Genomic DNA, 17281 nt, shown 5'->3' on the forward strand with positions numbered 1-17281 from the left:
ATTTCTGTCATACCGGCTCCGATGATGACTTTTGCGTTTTTTTCTGGTTGAACTTTGCCGTCGTGTCGCTTTCTTCGGGATATTGCTTACAATAAGCAGGTTTTTGGGCTATAATTTGTGATCGGCGGACGCACCAGGAAACAATCATGGGTCTGCTGTACGCGCTGCGCGTGAGGATCATGAACTTCATGATTTTCTTCCTCATCATCATCCTAATCCCCGGCCTGCCGCCTCGCACCACCTTCCCATTCAAGGAATATGTGTAAGTAGTTTCCCATTCCAATTGACGTAATTCTCGCGGCCTAATCCTTGGAGATATCTCCCCGCCCCTATAGTGTGACCCCGCCCAAGGACCTGAAGGGTGCTCTGGAGCAGAACTTTCACCTGGACGGCGCCGAGCGTTTGCTGGAGGGGCGTGTCTACGGCCCCGAGTGCCTGATAGCCCGCAACAACGAGATCTACACCGGCATCCATGGCGGTGAGGTCATCAAGCTAACCGCCAGCCATGTCACGCATGTCACCAAGATCGGCCAGCCCTGCGGTGGGTATGGGAGTCCCTAAAAGAGAGTACTTTCTATAATCTTAATCCCCTTTTCAGAGGACATCTATGAGGAGTCCCGGTGCGGTCGTCCTTTGGGACTGGCCTTCGATACGCAGGGCAACAACCTCATCATCGCCGACGCCTACTACGGCCTCTGGCAGGTGGATCTGGGCACCAACAAGAAAACTCTGCTGGTCTCCCCCGCCCAGGAGCTCGCCGGCAAGTCCATCAACCGTCCCGCCAAGATTTTCAATGGCCTTACGGTCAGCAAACAGGGCGACATCTACTGGACGGACTCCTCGTCGGACTTCACCATCGAAGATCTCGTCTTTGCCAGCTTTGCTAACCCCTCGGGCCGGTGAGTTCATTGTGAATTATAGCGTAACCTCTCTAACTGTCTAATAGTGCCAGATTTGAAAGCGGCGGCGATTAGGTATAGGGCTACAGTAGACCCTCTTTGGTCTGAACTTCTTTATCTTGAGATTTTGCAAGGTCAAATGGAAGGTATTAAGAATTACTCCATCCTTTGATTTACAAAAGCTTACGAGCACTGAGGGTTTTATTGTAACCACTCAATTATCTTTATTAAAGATTTAATTTAACCACTTCCCCAGTTAGATAAGCTTGTCTACATATCCAATTAAAAAGTTCGGCAGTCTAGCCTAGGCTCGACTGTGAGACGAGGGAAAACCGGTTTCTCGGTCGGGTTTAATGGTCGCTCTAACGGTCCCTGCTTTCTTCTCCCTTCCAGTCTCTTCAAATACGACCGCACGAAGAATGTGAGCGATGTGCTGCTCGACGAACTGGTCTTTGCCAACGGCCTGGCTCTTAGCCCCAACGAGGACTTCATCGTGGTTGCCGAGACGGGAGCCCTGCGTCTGACCAAGTATCACCTGAAGGGAGTGAAGGCCGGCCAGAGCGAGGTGTTCGTTGATGGACTGCCCGGTTTGCCAGACAACCTGACGCCCGACGCCGAGGGCATCTGGGTGCCGCTGGTCGTGAGCTCCGACAGCGAACATCCCAATGGTTTCACCCTGTTCACTCGCTTCCCCAGCGTGCGTCTATTCCTGGCACGCGTGCTGGCCCTGTTCGAGCTGCCATTCCGCTACCTGAACAGCGTTTATCCGAACAAGTTCTCGCAGCGATTCGTCCATTTCGTGGGTCACATGGAAAGCATCAGTGTGCTGGCGCCCAAGCGCACTACGGTGGTGCGCGTGGACTGGAACGGCAACGTTGTTGGCTCCCTGCACGGCTTTGACAAGTCGGCATCTTCAGTTTCGCACGTGCTGGAGTTCCAGGACTTCCTTTTCCTGGGCTCGCCCACCAATCAGTACCTGGCGCGCGTGAAGTCGCCAAAGGCCAAGCAGCCCACGCTCAAGGTTCGCAATGTTCGCGTCGAAGGCGATGGACTGGAGGCGTCTATCGGTGTGCCACCCAGCACAACCACTCCCAAGCCCAAGGCGGCGCCCACTACAACCACGCCAAAACCCACAACGACAACGACCACGCCAAAACCCACTACCACGACGACTACGAAGAAGCCAACAACCACCACCACCACCACCACAACAACTCCTAAGCCAACCACCACGACCACTCCTAAGCCAACCACCACGAAGCCGCCGACAACTAAGCCACCTACGACTACTTCTAAGCCAGCAACTACGACAACTCCCAAGCCAGAAACGACCACAACTCCAAAGCCATCAAAACCGACTAAGAAGCGCACAGTGCCTGAGAAACCCGCGCCCGTCGAGGAGGAGATTCCCTCGGACACCAAGCCCCCCAAGAAGGAGAAGCTCAAGGTCATCAACAAGCAGGGCGTCAACGTGGAGCTTTAAGATCGCAGCTACAGCAGTAGACCTCCTGAGTTTATCGGGGATATTCCCAGACGCGAGATTAGTTTCTTCACGTAGTCAAAACCCATTCTGTTTATTATCTTTACCCTCCAGCATCTCAACTATTTTTGGGGAATATCCAGAAGTTTCTTATTTATCATGCCCCCAAACTCAGGCTAAAAAAAGGCCAGTTAATTTTAGTCGAAATGTATCTAAATTCTGACTAGCCGGGGATGCCTAGCTCAGATGATCCTCTAAGGGCAGCGCTTTATATGTTTAGATTTTGCATATAATTCGGTTTTGCTTAATCACTATATACATTCCATTTCCCTTCCCAACCGGGTGTGCATTCCATCTAGCTAAGTTTAAAGTAAACAATACCCCTAAATTGTTGAACGCGAGCAACTTTTGATTTTGTACTGAATTTTTCTTATTTTCAATAAAAATAAAGATATTTTGTAAACATAGACCTAAGCGTAATGAGGTTTGGTTGTCTTAGAATAGCATTAAATTAGGACCAGCCAATGGCTAACATAACTAGTTGGTGGACACCGATTGGCTGATCTTGGCTCGGCTTGAAGGCTCCTTGGGATCCGTCCAGGCCCAATCGGCATAGTGGACGCAGCGGCCCAGTTCCTCGGAGTACAGCTGCGACTTGGGACAGCGCTGGAGACGAGCGGGCGTGCCCTGCTTATCACACACCCAGTAGGCCGTTGGGTCCCAGTAGTTCCTGAACATGCGGTTCATCTCGTCCAGACCACGGCAGCTGGGTTCGCCATTGTGCTCGTGGGCTTGGCGCTTCTGGATGGGCAGATGGGCTGATGCGGTGGCCATTTCTTCAATGGATTTGGTTTTGGGGGTGCTGAAAACGAAACCGGAACCGGGTGTTAGTCCACGATGACTATGCGTGATCGGCCCATGAATTCACAATATTTCTTGGCAAGGTCTTTGTCCCACATATTTTACTGAATCGAATTTCCCTTTTCTCTTACCTTGTGCTATTTCTTGGTTGTCTCTCGTTTTTATTAACGGTTGGCAGCCTGTTGCTCGCTGTTGCTGAGTTATTTCACTTCTGATTTGTCATACCGAATCATTTCCCACTTAAATACCATTCCGCCGGACGACGTCGACGTCGCCGTCCGCTGCTTGGGGATAGATAGCGTTAGAAATGTCTGGTTCGAGGGCCGAATCCGATTCCCATTCCTACATACGTAGCGTTGTCGGGCAACGAGCAGTTTTTATCTATGTATGAAGCCCACAAATTTGCACTGCCCGCGGAAAACTGAATCGCCTTGATCTTGTGGCACCCCACGGGTGGTTGGGGCTGTGGGGGTGGCGTTTAAGACCGACCGCCCGCCCATTCGCTGCCCGGTCATGTGTCACGTGTAGCCTTCGTGGTCTGGGGAGTACTCCCAGCGAGAGTTAAACACATCGACGCAGTCTGCCATATATTTCGCACAAAAAACGAGCGCAAACATTTGGTGAAAAAATTAAGTAACAAGCTCTCAGGTTGAAACCGCTTATGCACTGAAAAAAATCTATTAATATGGATACACTGTAGGCACTGAAAAAAATCTTAATTTTCAAAACCTTATGCACTGAAAAAATTTAGTTAAATAGTAAATAGTAAAGTTTAAATTTCGTTTAATTTTAATGGAATAGTATATTACTTTAAATGTTATTTTACAAAAAGAACTATAAATATTAATTATCTATAAATCAGCATAATATTTTTAAAATTTTATAATAGCTTACAGCATTTAGAAATTACATGATATTAAAGTCCCTTAGTAGAAATTTAATTTGTTGTTCTCTTAATATTTTTATTTTTTAATAAGATTTCCTAATAAACATTCAGATCATTGTTCGAAAAATTTTTTAACTTTTCTTACAGTAACTAATTATTTGTAATGACTTTTTTTTCCTCTGTGTATTCAAGTAGAGTTTTTGTTGCTAATGTTTCTCTTCCTGTATTCCGAGGGCTAAGGTCAGAGGCCCCCAGTGTCTTTCGCGTAATGACGCCATCGGAAAATGTCAACAAATGCATATAGTTAGCACACACTAGAATCAGTCAATAAACCCCAGCAATCCGGTAATTGGGGTTTAGCGCGTAGACAGCCTTAGTATCAGTCCGATCACGCATCCGCCATGTGGTCGCGATGACGAGCCCCTCTATTTTATAGCCTAGTCAGTAACTTTCCCCACTGTGGGAGGCACACATCCACCTTCGTGTGACACCTTAGCGCGATAAACTAAGCCAATTGGCAACGACACCTTATCACCTAACGAGGTAATCAGCTAAAACCCAGACGTTAAAAAGACTCCGGTTTCGTAGGCGTGTATGACAAGTAATTGATTGGCGAACGCTATTCACGTGATCACCCAGTGGTTGGCGCCCATAGGAATTTCTTTTTGATCCCCAAATGGAGTCGAAATAAACTGGAAATAGTCGGCAGTCTGGCGATTATATGCGCACGAGGGCAGCTGGTGGTCAAAGTCGCCGGGGCCTCCGGAGCACGAGCTTCCATGCCGGTCTGGCGATCAAGACGTGCCCGATGTGAGGTATGTCCATAAAAAAATCACGATCGCGTGGGGGATCGCCACAGAACTCCAGGGGGAATATTTCCTACATGAGTCTAAATTATTACGAGACTACGGATGTGCTATCTCAAGAGTTTCAGCAGGGCAATTTTTCATAATCATTATCAACTTATTAAGAAATTTGCAAAATGTGCTCTATAAATTCTTATCAAAAGTACCTAATATTAGACCTTTAGTTCGGCACTGAGCTCAAATAAAATTCTATCCGAAATATTTCGGGCCACAATCTCTGTCTATAAATTATAAGAACTTTTATAACTTTCTGTGGACCTTGGTAAGTTTGACACATACCTCCAAGGGGATAATTTCACAATTACCATTTAAAATTGCTAAAAATTAAATCAAACTGTTAGTCTCATTAAAACTTGAATTTCAAGTGGAATCCAGTTCGTCATGAGGAATATTTATAAAGTCTCATTAAAAACCAATTGTTTTTGGACAAGTGCGTCACTGAACTCCAGAGGGAATATTCCATACAAGATTTCGGCTAGACGCCGTCTACATTTTCTACAAATTAAAATGCTAGGTGCTATATATTCTCACCCACAATTTATTTTCAAATGACCTTTAAATGAGACGTCACGATGAGAAGGCGAAATTATTTTAGCACTATTCAATATGAACCCATTTTCTCTTTCAGTATTAGTGGTATTTATTGGGATAGGTAAGATATGTTTTTAGTGAGATATATAAGTAAATATTTCTTTTATAATAATATTCATAATATTGTATAGATATAGAACTGACTGTAACCAGTTAACAGTGCTTTTTACGCCCACGATTTTTAGTCTTCTGTATAATATGCTTGAAGAATTTCTCAAACTTGTTCGTCGATTTCGTGAGTGTTTTACTTCACATGGCAACAGGCAACCCGTTCGGCACATGATTTTGGGAATCATTAGATAAGCAATACTTTTCCGTTTCGTCACCATGTCGCCCGAAAGCACGTGAGTTGCCCGTTCATCGATGTGCTGAAAGTTATAAATATCTACTAATTGATTAGTCATATATGCGTATATCGTGGAATCGGGGGGCTTTCTCGCCTCTCGAGCGTTGAATAGTCTGTGGAATGACGTAGACCGTAATGGACGTATTTATCTGCGGTGGGGAATAGAATAGAATTGAATCGATTCTCAGTGATTTCTTAGTTATAAAAACTATTAATGCGCATTTATGGCTGCAGCAGGAGAGCAACGCCTCCCAGGATCCATCTCGAGGGGCGTTCGCGTGTTTTCAGGTTAAAGGTCCACACATAAGTATTGCCCCGCGACCTACAAGGACCAAAGAGCCGTCAGTCAATTAGCAAAGAAGGCAGACAACGGAGTGGGCGGGAGTACAGCATCTTCGGGAATGTCCACCCACCTGGTCTTGTACAAAGGACACTCGTAGACGCGCTGCAGCTCCTGCTTCTCCTGGACAATGGACTTGATGTAGATGACGGGCATGGCGCAGAGCATCTCCTTGGGACGCAGGGTCACAATGGAGTTCAGCTGACAGTCCCAGCTGGCGCCGTCCATGTACAGGTCGTGGACAAAAGCGCCCTCCATGGGCGGCAGGCTGTTCGGAAAAGGGGGGAGGTCAAAGGGTCGGAATGACAAATAAACAATTGCGATAAAAGGAGCTTTCTTAGACAATTTTCAACTTAAAATTGGCCTTTTAAATGGCAAGACTTTAATGCTTTTCAAATCTAATCTCATTTTAACTTTATGCCATCCAATAGTTCGATTGAACTTTATATAAGAATTAAAATATACGTATGCATGTATGTATTTTATTTAAAAAATATTTTTTTTTTGTAATGCAGAAAATTAAACTTTACTTTACTTTTATATTTTTAACGATTTCAATCAAATCGAATAATTTTTCATTGTAAAATTTGTTATCAGTGCAGTTTAAGACTATAAATTTGGGTTCTATAGGACCGTCTTAGGGATATTAAGCTAGGTTAGGATCCTTACGTGACATCGTCCTTTTGTTTTTTAGTAACATCGCAGCTGATCAGCATCCTGTCCAGCGGCAAGTCATGTTTTCGGGCACTCTCCTGCATGATGGCGGTGAGGAAGCTCTGCGGATTGAAAAGTCCACCCAGCCAGATGGCGCAGGGCAGCTTGAAGTCATTGAGCCAGCCGGCCAGCTCCTTGATGCGGTGCAGCAGATCCGCGAACCAGGACTGCAGGCCCAACATGCTGGGATAGGCCAGGCGAGCCCAAGCCTCTGGCACATGATCGTAGAAGATGGCGTGGTCCAGTCGCTCCATCTCCTGGGTTATGGTGAGTTCACCCCTTAGTCCCAGCATCAGTTCTCGAAGGGATCTCTTAATCTCCCTGATAAGAGCGTTCATCCTTTCGCATTCCTGCAGAGCGACGACCACAAAAGGCGTCTTGCGCTCCACGCGATTGAGCAGAGCCTGCAGGTTAAACTCATCTTGTAGTTTATCCAGGAAGTCGTCGATCATGATCTTGACCAGCTCCTCCCGCGGTGCTCCGCAGTGAGAGCTCAGCTCCGACTCCCTTGGCTGCAATTCAAAGATGGTGCGCAGTAGCTGCTCAGAGGCGGTGGTCAGGAAACCAATCTCTGCATTTGGATGCAGACCGTACAGCAGTGGACTCTCCTCCGGCAGCATTTCCGTAATATATGAGTGATAGCCCTCAAAGTCGAGATTCGGAGGAGCTGGAAATCCTGGACACAGCTCAAAGTCACCATCGATTAGGTCTTGCTGGAGGAGCTCCTCCAGATAAGTCTGACATAGCCGGCGATCCCAGTCGTCCGTAATGTGACCACCGTACATAATCTCGCCAAAGAGATAGCGCAGATCCTCCCAGGGAATCCGATTGCTGCCCTCTAGATAGTTGTGCAGGACATTGGACGAGATTGTGAGGTCACCAATATTGAAGGGGTACACCTTGTTCCAGCCCTGAGGTCCGAATTTGCGTCTCTCGCCAGCCACCGCATGGAAATAGCAAAGGGCGAAGAGGATCGACTTGAACTCCGCCTCCTGGGTGCACGTTTCCAAAGCGTCCTGGGAAAAGTTGTCCCATGCCTTGTGCAGATTAGCGGCCATTCCGGAGGGAGGTTCATTGACCACCTGTAGAGAAAACCATGTATTTGCTTTTAGTTTGTTATCTGTCAGAGTAGGTTAACCTACAGTTAAATTATTCGGACAGACAAACTCGATTTCTCAATGTAATGTTGTCTTTACGCCGATTTGATAAGAACATTACCTGTAGTTTTTCATAACATGATATTTAGAAATTAAATGTTTTGCGAAACGGGAATAAGCCTAATGATAAAGTTGACATGACATTGTGGAATAGGGCCCTTAGAAAATTCTTTGAGGTTCGAAGTTAGGTTCTTACCTTCAGTGATGACTCCAGGATGCCCTGTGGAATTACATGGTACTGTGCATCTGGAGCAGGTTCAGCGCTAATGAAAAGCCTAAAACTGGATTCGCCCTGCGTCTCGCTTTGCAGCACAATCCGTTCGATGAGCTTCTCCAGCGTGGGCAGCCAGTTGACCACCAGGTGGATATTTTGCAGGATGACCCATTGTTGCCCGGAGGCCAGTGCTTGAATAATAGCCTGCTCGGCAAGGAGCTCTTGCCCCTGGCCCAGCGAGATATTGACCAGGGTATCGGATTCCGAATGGAAACCCTGTCGCTGCCCATAACGCTCCACATCTCGTATGGGATCCACTCCTGGTGAAAGGATGAAAAACGCAGGCGTGGCTGCATTCAGCTCCTGGAAGATGGCTCCAAAGGGCGGCGTCTGGATTTCCGCATACGAACGACCCATTGTTTGCTCCACAAACTGTCGCATGGCATAGGTCATGCGATCTGGTCTTAGGGAACGGATGATGCACAATTTCTGGAGCGGAGTGCGGTGCTTCCACTCCCCTGGAAACTGCTCCCTTTCGGGTGTATCGCTGGCCATGAATTTACGCCATCGCTTCGTATAGTTCTCCATGTCCTTGTCGATTCCGTAAAAGTGTTCTATCAGAGTCAAGGATTTAATTCCTCCCCAGGCACTGCGACTCACAAAATCCAAGGGGGATAGGGTGCTGGGATCGTGGGGAAAGCGCAGCAGGAAGTCAGTTTCATCCTTGGCCACCTGCTCGGCGGCTATAAGGATCCTTAAGGTCATGTGCGAGGTGAAGGTCAGCTTGTCCGCCTCGAAAAGTCCCCTTAAAGTATAGCGATATGTCTGCAGGGTAATGGAATCCACCAGGTGGAGCACCCGACGTTCGTAATTCTTGGACTCGGAGGCCAATGCAATGGCTTGTCGAAAAACATGCATAAAGGACTTTAACGAAAACTTATAAATCGGATTTATCCTACTCAAATCGGTGAGTACAAAGTACAAAATGGCTGCTCTTTTGGCAGCCGATCTGTATATATTTCTGGTATCATCAATCTGGAGAGTTGTAACCCTCGCCTCCCTAACTTTCGCTTCGATTTCGTCCACGGTTTTCTTTGTGTTTTCTAAATTTAACACTAATGCATGATCATCCAGGACATTCTCACCCGATGAAGCCAACCTGGCTAGCAGCTCATCTTCGAGAGCTTTCAGGGATATCTTGAATTTGTTCTGCTGCACAGTGACCTCCGTTTTCATCTGCTCCAGATCGGGTCTTTCTATTTTAACCACCTCTGCCAGCAGCTGCTCCTCCAGACCATCTGGTGTTACTGTAAAGTTAATTAAAGTGGTCTGCGCCTGCATTTCCGGTTTGTAGTGCGGATTGGCCATTTTGGTGTGCAGAATGAGCCGAAAACTGGAATGAAACTCGATTTCCTTGTCGCCAATCCGCAGATAGCGTCCTTTTTTAATAAGAGCCCTGCTAAGCAGGGGTTCCAAAACTGTGTCCATTGTTTCCTCAATCTGCTCGATAAGAACGGTTTCTCCCTGTGAGATGCTCTTTTCCAAGGCCTCTAGAAAACCCTTTTGTCTCAGCCGTAAAACCACTAATGAGGTACCAAAACGGTTCTTGATCCATTTGATGCCCTGACTGTAATGGAAACTTTAAGTTTGAGGAACTTTACTATAGAGTATTATCCAAATTTACAGTTGCGGATCAATCATCAGAGGCCATCGTGTGGAGTACTGTAAAATGGTGGCATTCTCCGTGGACATTCGATCCATGGGAAGACCCTCGTTGTTCCAGGTGGCTATTTGGGCATCATCCGAGAAAAGGGCCAGGGTATCCACGCCCTCGGTGTGAGGAATGTGCGGCTGTTTAATCAGAAGAAGACCCAGTTTAAGTTCCCAACTTGGAATAGTGAAAGTGCCCCTCCACTTACATCGATTTTGCGAAAGTTGGGCAGCCACATCTTGTGCTGCAGTTCTTCACGATAGCGACGGGTGAAGCAGCCCACGTACGACAGGAACGAGGAAATTAGCAGGATATCTCCGGGCAGGGTACCAATCTTGGCTTGCAGGCTGTGGAGGGGCAGAAAAAGAGGCAATAAAAAAGGATACACAGTTAGAAAACCTATCAAGATAAGTGGAATAAACATAAGCTTATGAATTTTACTATTAAATAATGTTAAATAGATAAATGTAATTTTTTTTTCTTTCTTTGTTAATACTGAATATTAAAAAAGGGAGAGAAGGAAACATTTAGCGTCTAAAATCTTATAATTGAGAACATAATATTCATTTTATTTGGGTATTCGAAATTACAAAATTTGTTTGGAATTTTATAAAAACAAGTATAATCTCTTATAATTTTTATTATCGGTGTAAAGTAGGTGGTAATCTCCCCGCTTTTGATGCTAACAAATCGTATAAATTACAGCAGCAGCAGGAAGCTAAAGGTTGCAGCATCCTCTGCAGCCTTGTTCTTCTTGCATTTAAATTTAAATGAGGGGAAATTGAAAAAATAATGATGTCGGAGGAGGAAGTAGCAAGTAGTTGCTGCTGCTGTAGCCGCTTTTGTTGCTGACATTCCTGTTGATAAGGGGGTGGTCTTAAAGGCGGGCTGCTGCTCAAGTGGTTGCATAAATTATCGGAAATTGCTGCATGCCAACTCTTATTGAAATATTTGAGCTTATTATGGCAAATCCCCCCTGGGGTTGCACTGTTGGGTTTTGGATTTTCTATCTAATAGAAAGGACATCTTTTTGCTTTGCTTACTTGAGCTATTTTCAATTAGTTATCTGCTGCTATGCCCTTTTCTTCGCCAGACGCACTTAAAACTCAAATGGACAATGATTTATGCTCATTTATATGCACATTCATATGTGTAAGAGCGATTCTATGTAATTGTATAATCTAATAATTGCTCTTGAAGCAGAGTCCTAGAAATGCAAATGGAGGAGGGTTTCAAGCCAGCAACAAAGAATGGAAAGACCCCCTAAGGTTCCAAGAAAAACACACACATCATACCAATAACAATGGCCGCACATTGATCGATTTTGATATCATCAAATCCTCGCCCCCCTGCCACAGGATTCAAATTGACGCTCCTGGCTGCCAGTTATGTGGCATAATTGTTTTTGCAGAAAATATTGTGTTGAATTTTGGTGAAATACCTGTCAGGTGGCATAAGAGCATTCTCATTTAAAACAGATAGTATTTTTCGAAGGCAGCCCGACCATGCCAACTATAACAACAATAAGTTGGCAAACAAATGCGTGTATCCTGCAGGATTCTCGTGTGTGTGTAATGTCATTGTCAAATATGCAGAAATTTATATGCAAGTCAGAGCAGCTTACACACACACCTGTCCGAAAAAGAGGAGCCCTATCACCCATCACCACCACCCACAAAAGGTACAAACAATTTGCTGTTGTGGGTCAAATTATATTTTCATAAATATTTGAACAATTCTCACTGGCAAAGTCGGAAATGGGGAAACCAGTCCAGAATCCAAAAGGCTGTTGCTCCTTTGCCAGTGCATTCAATGTCCAAAGGTAACCCCTACCCCTCTACTCCACAACGAACATAAATTCACAAACCAACAGAGTTGGGAAATTTTTCATTTTTCGTAATTCAATACGTATTTCATATGCATTTATATTCCGGCTCCGGATCCCCCGGCGATTTAGCTGCTGACGCTGCCCATTTGTGGAGTTTCGCACAGGTTCGTGTGTTCTGCAGTTGTTTAGGTGCGAAAAATTCAGTACTTTACCGCCCCAAAGCCCCCAACATCATCATCATCATCATCGATGGACGCCCTTTACGGATTTTCTTTTGGCTTGCACGCGCACTCAATTGAATTTCAATGAATGCAGCCCAGTCAATGGGCAGCCAAAGGTGTCGGAGTGCTCTGCGTGTTGTACTATACTATATGTATATATACTTAGTACCTACATACCGGCCCGAATTGCCATTGACATCTATATGAATTTGATTAAGTTTTTTGCCCCAAATGCTTATTGCATGTGGCCTGATGGTTTATATAATTGATAGCTGGGAACCCCATTGCTTTCAATGGGATATTCAGGATATTCAGGATACTCATGACCTCAAAAAGGTGGATTTTCATTAGTTTCCCATTCAGCTGCCATTAAAACGTAAAGTTGTTGGCACTAGTTTTCGTGATTATTGCTAAATTTACTCTTTGAATTTGAGTAGTAAATTCTAACTAGGTTTTTGGGAAATGATGATGTCACCTGGTGAGAGCTTTCATGTATCGAGTGTCGTAATATTAGCTTTGGTCTCACATTGCATGTTTACCCATTCAATTTTGTTATATTTGATTTTGCTTTTGATTGGAGATCAAGCAAAATGCCTATACTTATCCCTGAAGGTAAAATGATTTTGAAAACAAATTATCGAGTTATAGTCTTATATGGACAAAACCAAAATTTCCATTTACTCAATGGTTTCTGGTATACCAAATTCAAATACCAAATATTCGACATGAAACGTTCGTTATGGTTTGTTCAAGTAAAAGCCAGAAATGATGCAGCTTGACTTAAATGCTATGAAAAACCATACAAATATAGAAATACATGATTTTTATCTTAAATTACTAATGGTTATATTTTTTCATCACTATACAGATAGACAACACTTTTTACCCCAGGCTCAATAAATACATCTCAACTATAAGAGTATTCTCCATATGACAAGCATAAAAACATGTTGCATACCTTGAGGCGCTTAAATATATCATGTAAATTTTCCAGCCTTCAACGACTGCAGCTATGATGCTTATACGTAATCCATAGGGAGATGCCATTGCCATTGCCATTACCCCTTGGATCCATCACGTCCTTCAAAATCCTAATAGGCTTTGCCTCCTCCTTCTCACACGCTGCTTTTCCTGCTTTCTTCGGGTTTCAACCATTTTCCCCATCACCTTCCGCCCATTGTGTCAACTTTCACACTTGTCAACTGCAATTGTTGGCTTGTTAGGCAGCTGCCTTGCACCTTGGCTCGACATTTTCGTGGCTCACGTCACCAGGAGGAGGAACAGGACGAGCAGGAGCAGCAACAGATGGGATTAGCCCCAACCTTCAGAGCCACTCGGTATGACAAGTTTGCATACCCGTATTTGGAGTACGTGCCTCCGGTTCGAAGCTGCTTAAATGCATTTCGGTTAACTGCCAATGATTTTTGCAAATTGCCGCCGGTACTGCTGGCGGTTCATTGCCTTCCGATGAGTGCGCAATCGAGTGAATGAGCCGGGTTCGGGGACCTCGGAGTCCTGTGCGCCAAATGGGAGCGAGTAAATAAAATTTACGGCCTTTTGTTGCTGCGGTGGCCCGCAAGTAAGCGGAATTCGCGTGCACTTCAGAAAAAATATCACTAACGATTTTATTGTGCTTATAAAATAGTAAAAATTGATGAAGAGTATTACACCAGAAATAAAAGATATGAAGAATTTTAAATTGCTCGAGGAATAATAACCCTATATATGAGCTTCCCCCAAAGATCATATTGTTTTTTGGGTATCCTTGGTTATATACATATATATTTATATAAATATTATAATGGATATTTCTGCATATATCTCGATTCCGACGAAATGCAATTTAGTTCAGATACTAGTTTCTTCAATTTCTAATATTATCATATCATTTTTTTAAGTGCATAAACCCCTCATCCATCCCTTTCAGAAGTGGCAGGCGAAGCAATTACAGCTATGGCGGACGCACACAGAATGTAAATTAAATTTAATAATTGATTACGCATAAATGCAGTGCACCGACCACTGAGGACCGCACCAACACCGCCGAAGGACTCACCTCTGGACGGACTCCCTCCAGCGGACATTCTCGTTGGCCAGCCCATTGACCAGCCGGTGGGCCAGGTCGATGGTGAAGGAGGTCTTGTCCGCCTCCCGCTGGCATCTCTGCTTCTCGGCCACCGCGTTCTCGAATTCAGCCTGAATCTCGGCCAGCTTGGCCTCCAGATTGTTGATCTTCCCCTTGAGGTACTGCAGCCGTTCTCTGGCCTCCAGCAGCTCCTGATGCGAGTCCTGCAGAGCCTGCTGTTTTGGTCCCACGATCAGGAAGACCTGATGGTAGCGATGGAGGTTAATAACCCAGGCACAAAGGCCAGCAGCAGCCACCGACTTTTGCACCACCTTGTCGGGATTGAACTCGGGGTCCTAAAAATTATAATACTTTATTATTAAGTGTATTATATCATGCACCTTCTTAAAGTTTCTGTCGATTTTTTCTAAAAATTATAATAAGTGTCTACTTTAAAATGTAATTGTTTTAATTAACTAAAATTAGTCAAATAAAAATAAAGTTATTTTAAGTTAGACAAAAAATTGTCAAGAACTCTGAACTTTTAGGGTTCAAAACTTGTACTTTTTGTAGTGTATCTTAAATGGTACTTACCTTAAGATATTCCTGCAGCGTTTCAATGATATTAGGGTGGATATTATCCTTGTTGTAGTTCAGCAGATCGTTGAGGAACTGGTCCACTCGTACCATCATTAGTTTGGAGGCCTTCCAGCTGCGATCCCTTGGGATCTTTCCATTACTGGCCAGCAAAACCATGACAGCAGCACACACATTTACCACCGCCTTGGGTGGCGAACCAAAGGATTTGAGTTCTGTTAGGTTATTTTTATTCAGAGTGTTCAGGGCTGCTTGGGCTGCCACCAGGGCGGGTTCCGCCTGCCGCAGATCCTCCTCGCACATCTTGGTCTTTATGGAGACATCCTCCTCGATGATCCGCACCCGTTTCTCTTCCTCGGAGGCCGTGTACCTTTCCCGCTTCACCTTTTCACTTTCGGCACTCACAATCACAATCAGTTTGTCGGCCGCCGCGTTTTTGGCCGCCAGCTGAACCTCTTGGATGGCCAGTTGGTGCTGCGGGCGGAATTAGAAAAGCCGCCAAATTGCGTCTATTGAAACTCAAAGCCAAAATCAAAGTGAACTGGAAACTTTTACCGGGGCCGGGCGAAAATAATTAAAGCCACGGCACGATGGCTCAATATTTACGCAGAGGAACTTTTGCACCAAATTGCGGAAGCATCAATACAAATACAAGTGAATTTATGTGCCAGGAAAAGCCAGAGATGGGAGAAAAATGTGTTGAGTTCTAAAAACATTTAAACAACAAAATGAGTTTGCCTTATATCATTAAAATATACTACTTAGTGAGTAAGTATGAGAGCTACTTTATAATTTAGTTGCCTTACTTTTAATAATACTTATAATATAGTTTTTCAAAATTAAGATATTTTCCATGTATTATAATGGTTTAGAAAATATATTCCCTTAAGCAATCCATTCTGTCTTCCGATAAATCCCCCGTCACTAAAAAGCCGGGTTGATGTGAAACTGGAGGTAAAACTGGCGGGTTAAGGACCCACCCACAGGCGTTCAGAAAAACTGAAACGGCTTTTGTTCGGCTGAAACGAGTTCAATTTAATTCAATTAGTTTAAATAACATTTGGCCTGCTGCCTCACACTCGCGCCTGGTTGTTGTTTAGCGCCGCGGAACAAGTTCGATGCCGTGGGGCCCACATTGCGTATACGCAACGTAACCGGAAACGGCGCTTAAAAACTCAAAGAGTGGCAGAGCGACCTTCCGCTTCTCCAGTTTCCGCCATTGATGTTGCCGGCGTTGAAAAAGTGGACCAGGACAGCAGATTTGCTGCAACAACAATTCAATTAAGCGCACTAATTGAATGGCCGACGCGTCGCCAGCGGATCGAATGGCAGTGTACTATTGAATTGGAAGCTGATGCCCAATGATGATCGATTTTGCGGGCACCCTGCGTTCGTGTTTAATTAATATTTGATAGCAGACAGACACAATTTTTAACTGTGCCGAGATTGTAATACTTTTAATTGTTGTGTTGCCTTACTGTAAGGGGATATTATGTGAGGCTCTACATTCAAGGAAAAAACTCTGGCTGTGCAGAAAGGGGAAAAAAGGCAATGAAATATTGTAAAAAATGTATATTGGGTATGGGTTTATTTGGAGGATTTAAAAGTGTTAATTAAATGGGTGCATTGGGTATAATACATAATGAAATTGTTAATTTACATTTTATATTTATTTTATTATGTTTGTTTTACATTTTAACTGCAGTGCTTTAATATATTTTCTTTAAATTTCCTTGACTAATTTCATAGTTATATTTCCCATATTCTAATTTACTTTTCCAAAAGTCGCAGTGCATTAACTCCCGCAAACCGGACTCACCGCGTGCACATTTCATTCTCATATGCCATATGGTCACCACTCCATGGTGGTCCACTCCATCATTTACTCACCTTCAGCGTGTCCACTTGACGGGCGCACTCCGCCAGCTTGGACATTCCGCTCTGCAGACGAGCGATGCGCTCCGCGAACTCGCCGTTTTTGTCCACCAACAGTTTGCGGTAGAGGAAAATGTATTCGAGAAAAGTTTTCGGGGTCGTGTAGTTGTAGCGTTTTTCATTCTGCAGATAAATTCTCGATATCTGATTCACGGTGCCGTGGACGTAAGCCATAAAGCAACCGATGGGCGGCACCAGTGCGGGCTGCATGGAAATTTTGGGTGGGCGAGATGGGAAAAGGGACATGGGTCAGGTCAGTCTGCTGTGGTCCTGATGCCGGGGACTTAAAGTGTCCGGCGTGACGGTTTGCAGTTGTAAATTGTGCCCGACAGACGCATAAATAAAGGGTGCGGGAAACCAGTACACTTGGACAAAAATAGCAGTAATATTTTTGAAAGTACTTCTAAAACCGTTACAAGCCAGATCTATATAATAATAATTTTTTAACAATTTTTAAGGTATTTCAATATTTAAAATATCGTCGGTAATACAGAAATTACTATGATTTCGAAATCGCTTTTAAAGGTGTTTTAAAGTATGCAACAATATATTTGGAATCAGTTTTTTAAT

The 17281-nt window shown here is 44.4% G+C and overlaps 3 protein-coding genes across 3 annotated transcripts in view; 1 reads left to right on the plus strand and 2 right to left on the minus strand.

The window, feature by feature from the left end:
• Nucleotides 1-27: 27 nt before the first annotated feature.
• LOC119547124 (adipocyte plasma membrane-associated protein) lies at nucleotides 28-2846 on the plus strand. The gene is made up of 4 exons (XM_037853839.1): nucleotides 28-262; nucleotides 336-541; nucleotides 599-899; nucleotides 1293-2846. The coding sequence occupies exons 1-4, from the start codon at nucleotides 147-149 to the stop codon at nucleotides 2380-2382; spliced, it is 1713 nt and encodes a 570-aa protein (XP_037709767.1). The 5' UTR covers nucleotides 28-146; the 3' UTR covers nucleotides 2383-2846.
• LOC119547143 lies at nucleotides 2786-3516 on the minus strand. The gene is made up of 2 exons (XM_037853861.1): nucleotides 3372-3516; nucleotides 2786-3241 (listed from the first exon to the last, which is right to left on the minus strand). The coding sequence occupies exon 2, from the start codon at nucleotides 3211-3213 to the stop codon at nucleotides 2917-2919; it is 297 nt and encodes a 98-aa protein (XP_037709789.1). The 5' UTR covers nucleotides 3214-3241; nucleotides 3372-3516; the 3' UTR covers nucleotides 2786-2916.
• Nucleotides 3517-5634: 2118 nt separating this feature from the next.
• LOC119557242 (dynein beta chain, ciliary) overlaps nucleotides 5635-17281 on the minus strand; it is a 33092-nt gene continuing 21445 nt past the window's right edge. The window contains exons 25-33 of the mRNA XM_037869930.1: nucleotides 16667-16915; nucleotides 14774-15250; nucleotides 14171-14535; nucleotides 10274-10412; nucleotides 10039-10205; nucleotides 8337-9981; nucleotides 6939-8065; nucleotides 6343-6537; nucleotides 5635-6251 (exon numbers count right to left, since the gene is read on the minus strand). Of these exons, the coding sequence (XP_037725858.1) occupies nucleotides 6152-6251; nucleotides 6343-6537; nucleotides 6939-8065; nucleotides 8337-9981; nucleotides 10039-10205; nucleotides 10274-10412; nucleotides 14171-14535; nucleotides 14774-15250; nucleotides 16667-16915 (4464 nt within the window). The 3' untranslated portion in view covers nucleotides 5635-6151. The remainder of the gene's footprint in view (nucleotides 6252-6342; nucleotides 6538-6938; nucleotides 8066-8336; nucleotides 9982-10038; nucleotides 10206-10273; nucleotides 10413-14170; nucleotides 14536-14773; nucleotides 15251-16666; nucleotides 16916-17281) is intronic.

Source organism: Drosophila subpulchrella, chromosome 3R (assembly GCF_014743375.2).
Source record: "Drosophila subpulchrella strain 33 F10 #4 breed RU33 chromosome 3R, RU_Dsub_v1.1 Primary Assembly, whole genome shotgun sequence".
Taxonomy (NCBI): Eukaryota; Metazoa; Arthropoda; class Insecta; order Diptera; family Drosophilidae; genus Drosophila; species Drosophila subpulchrella.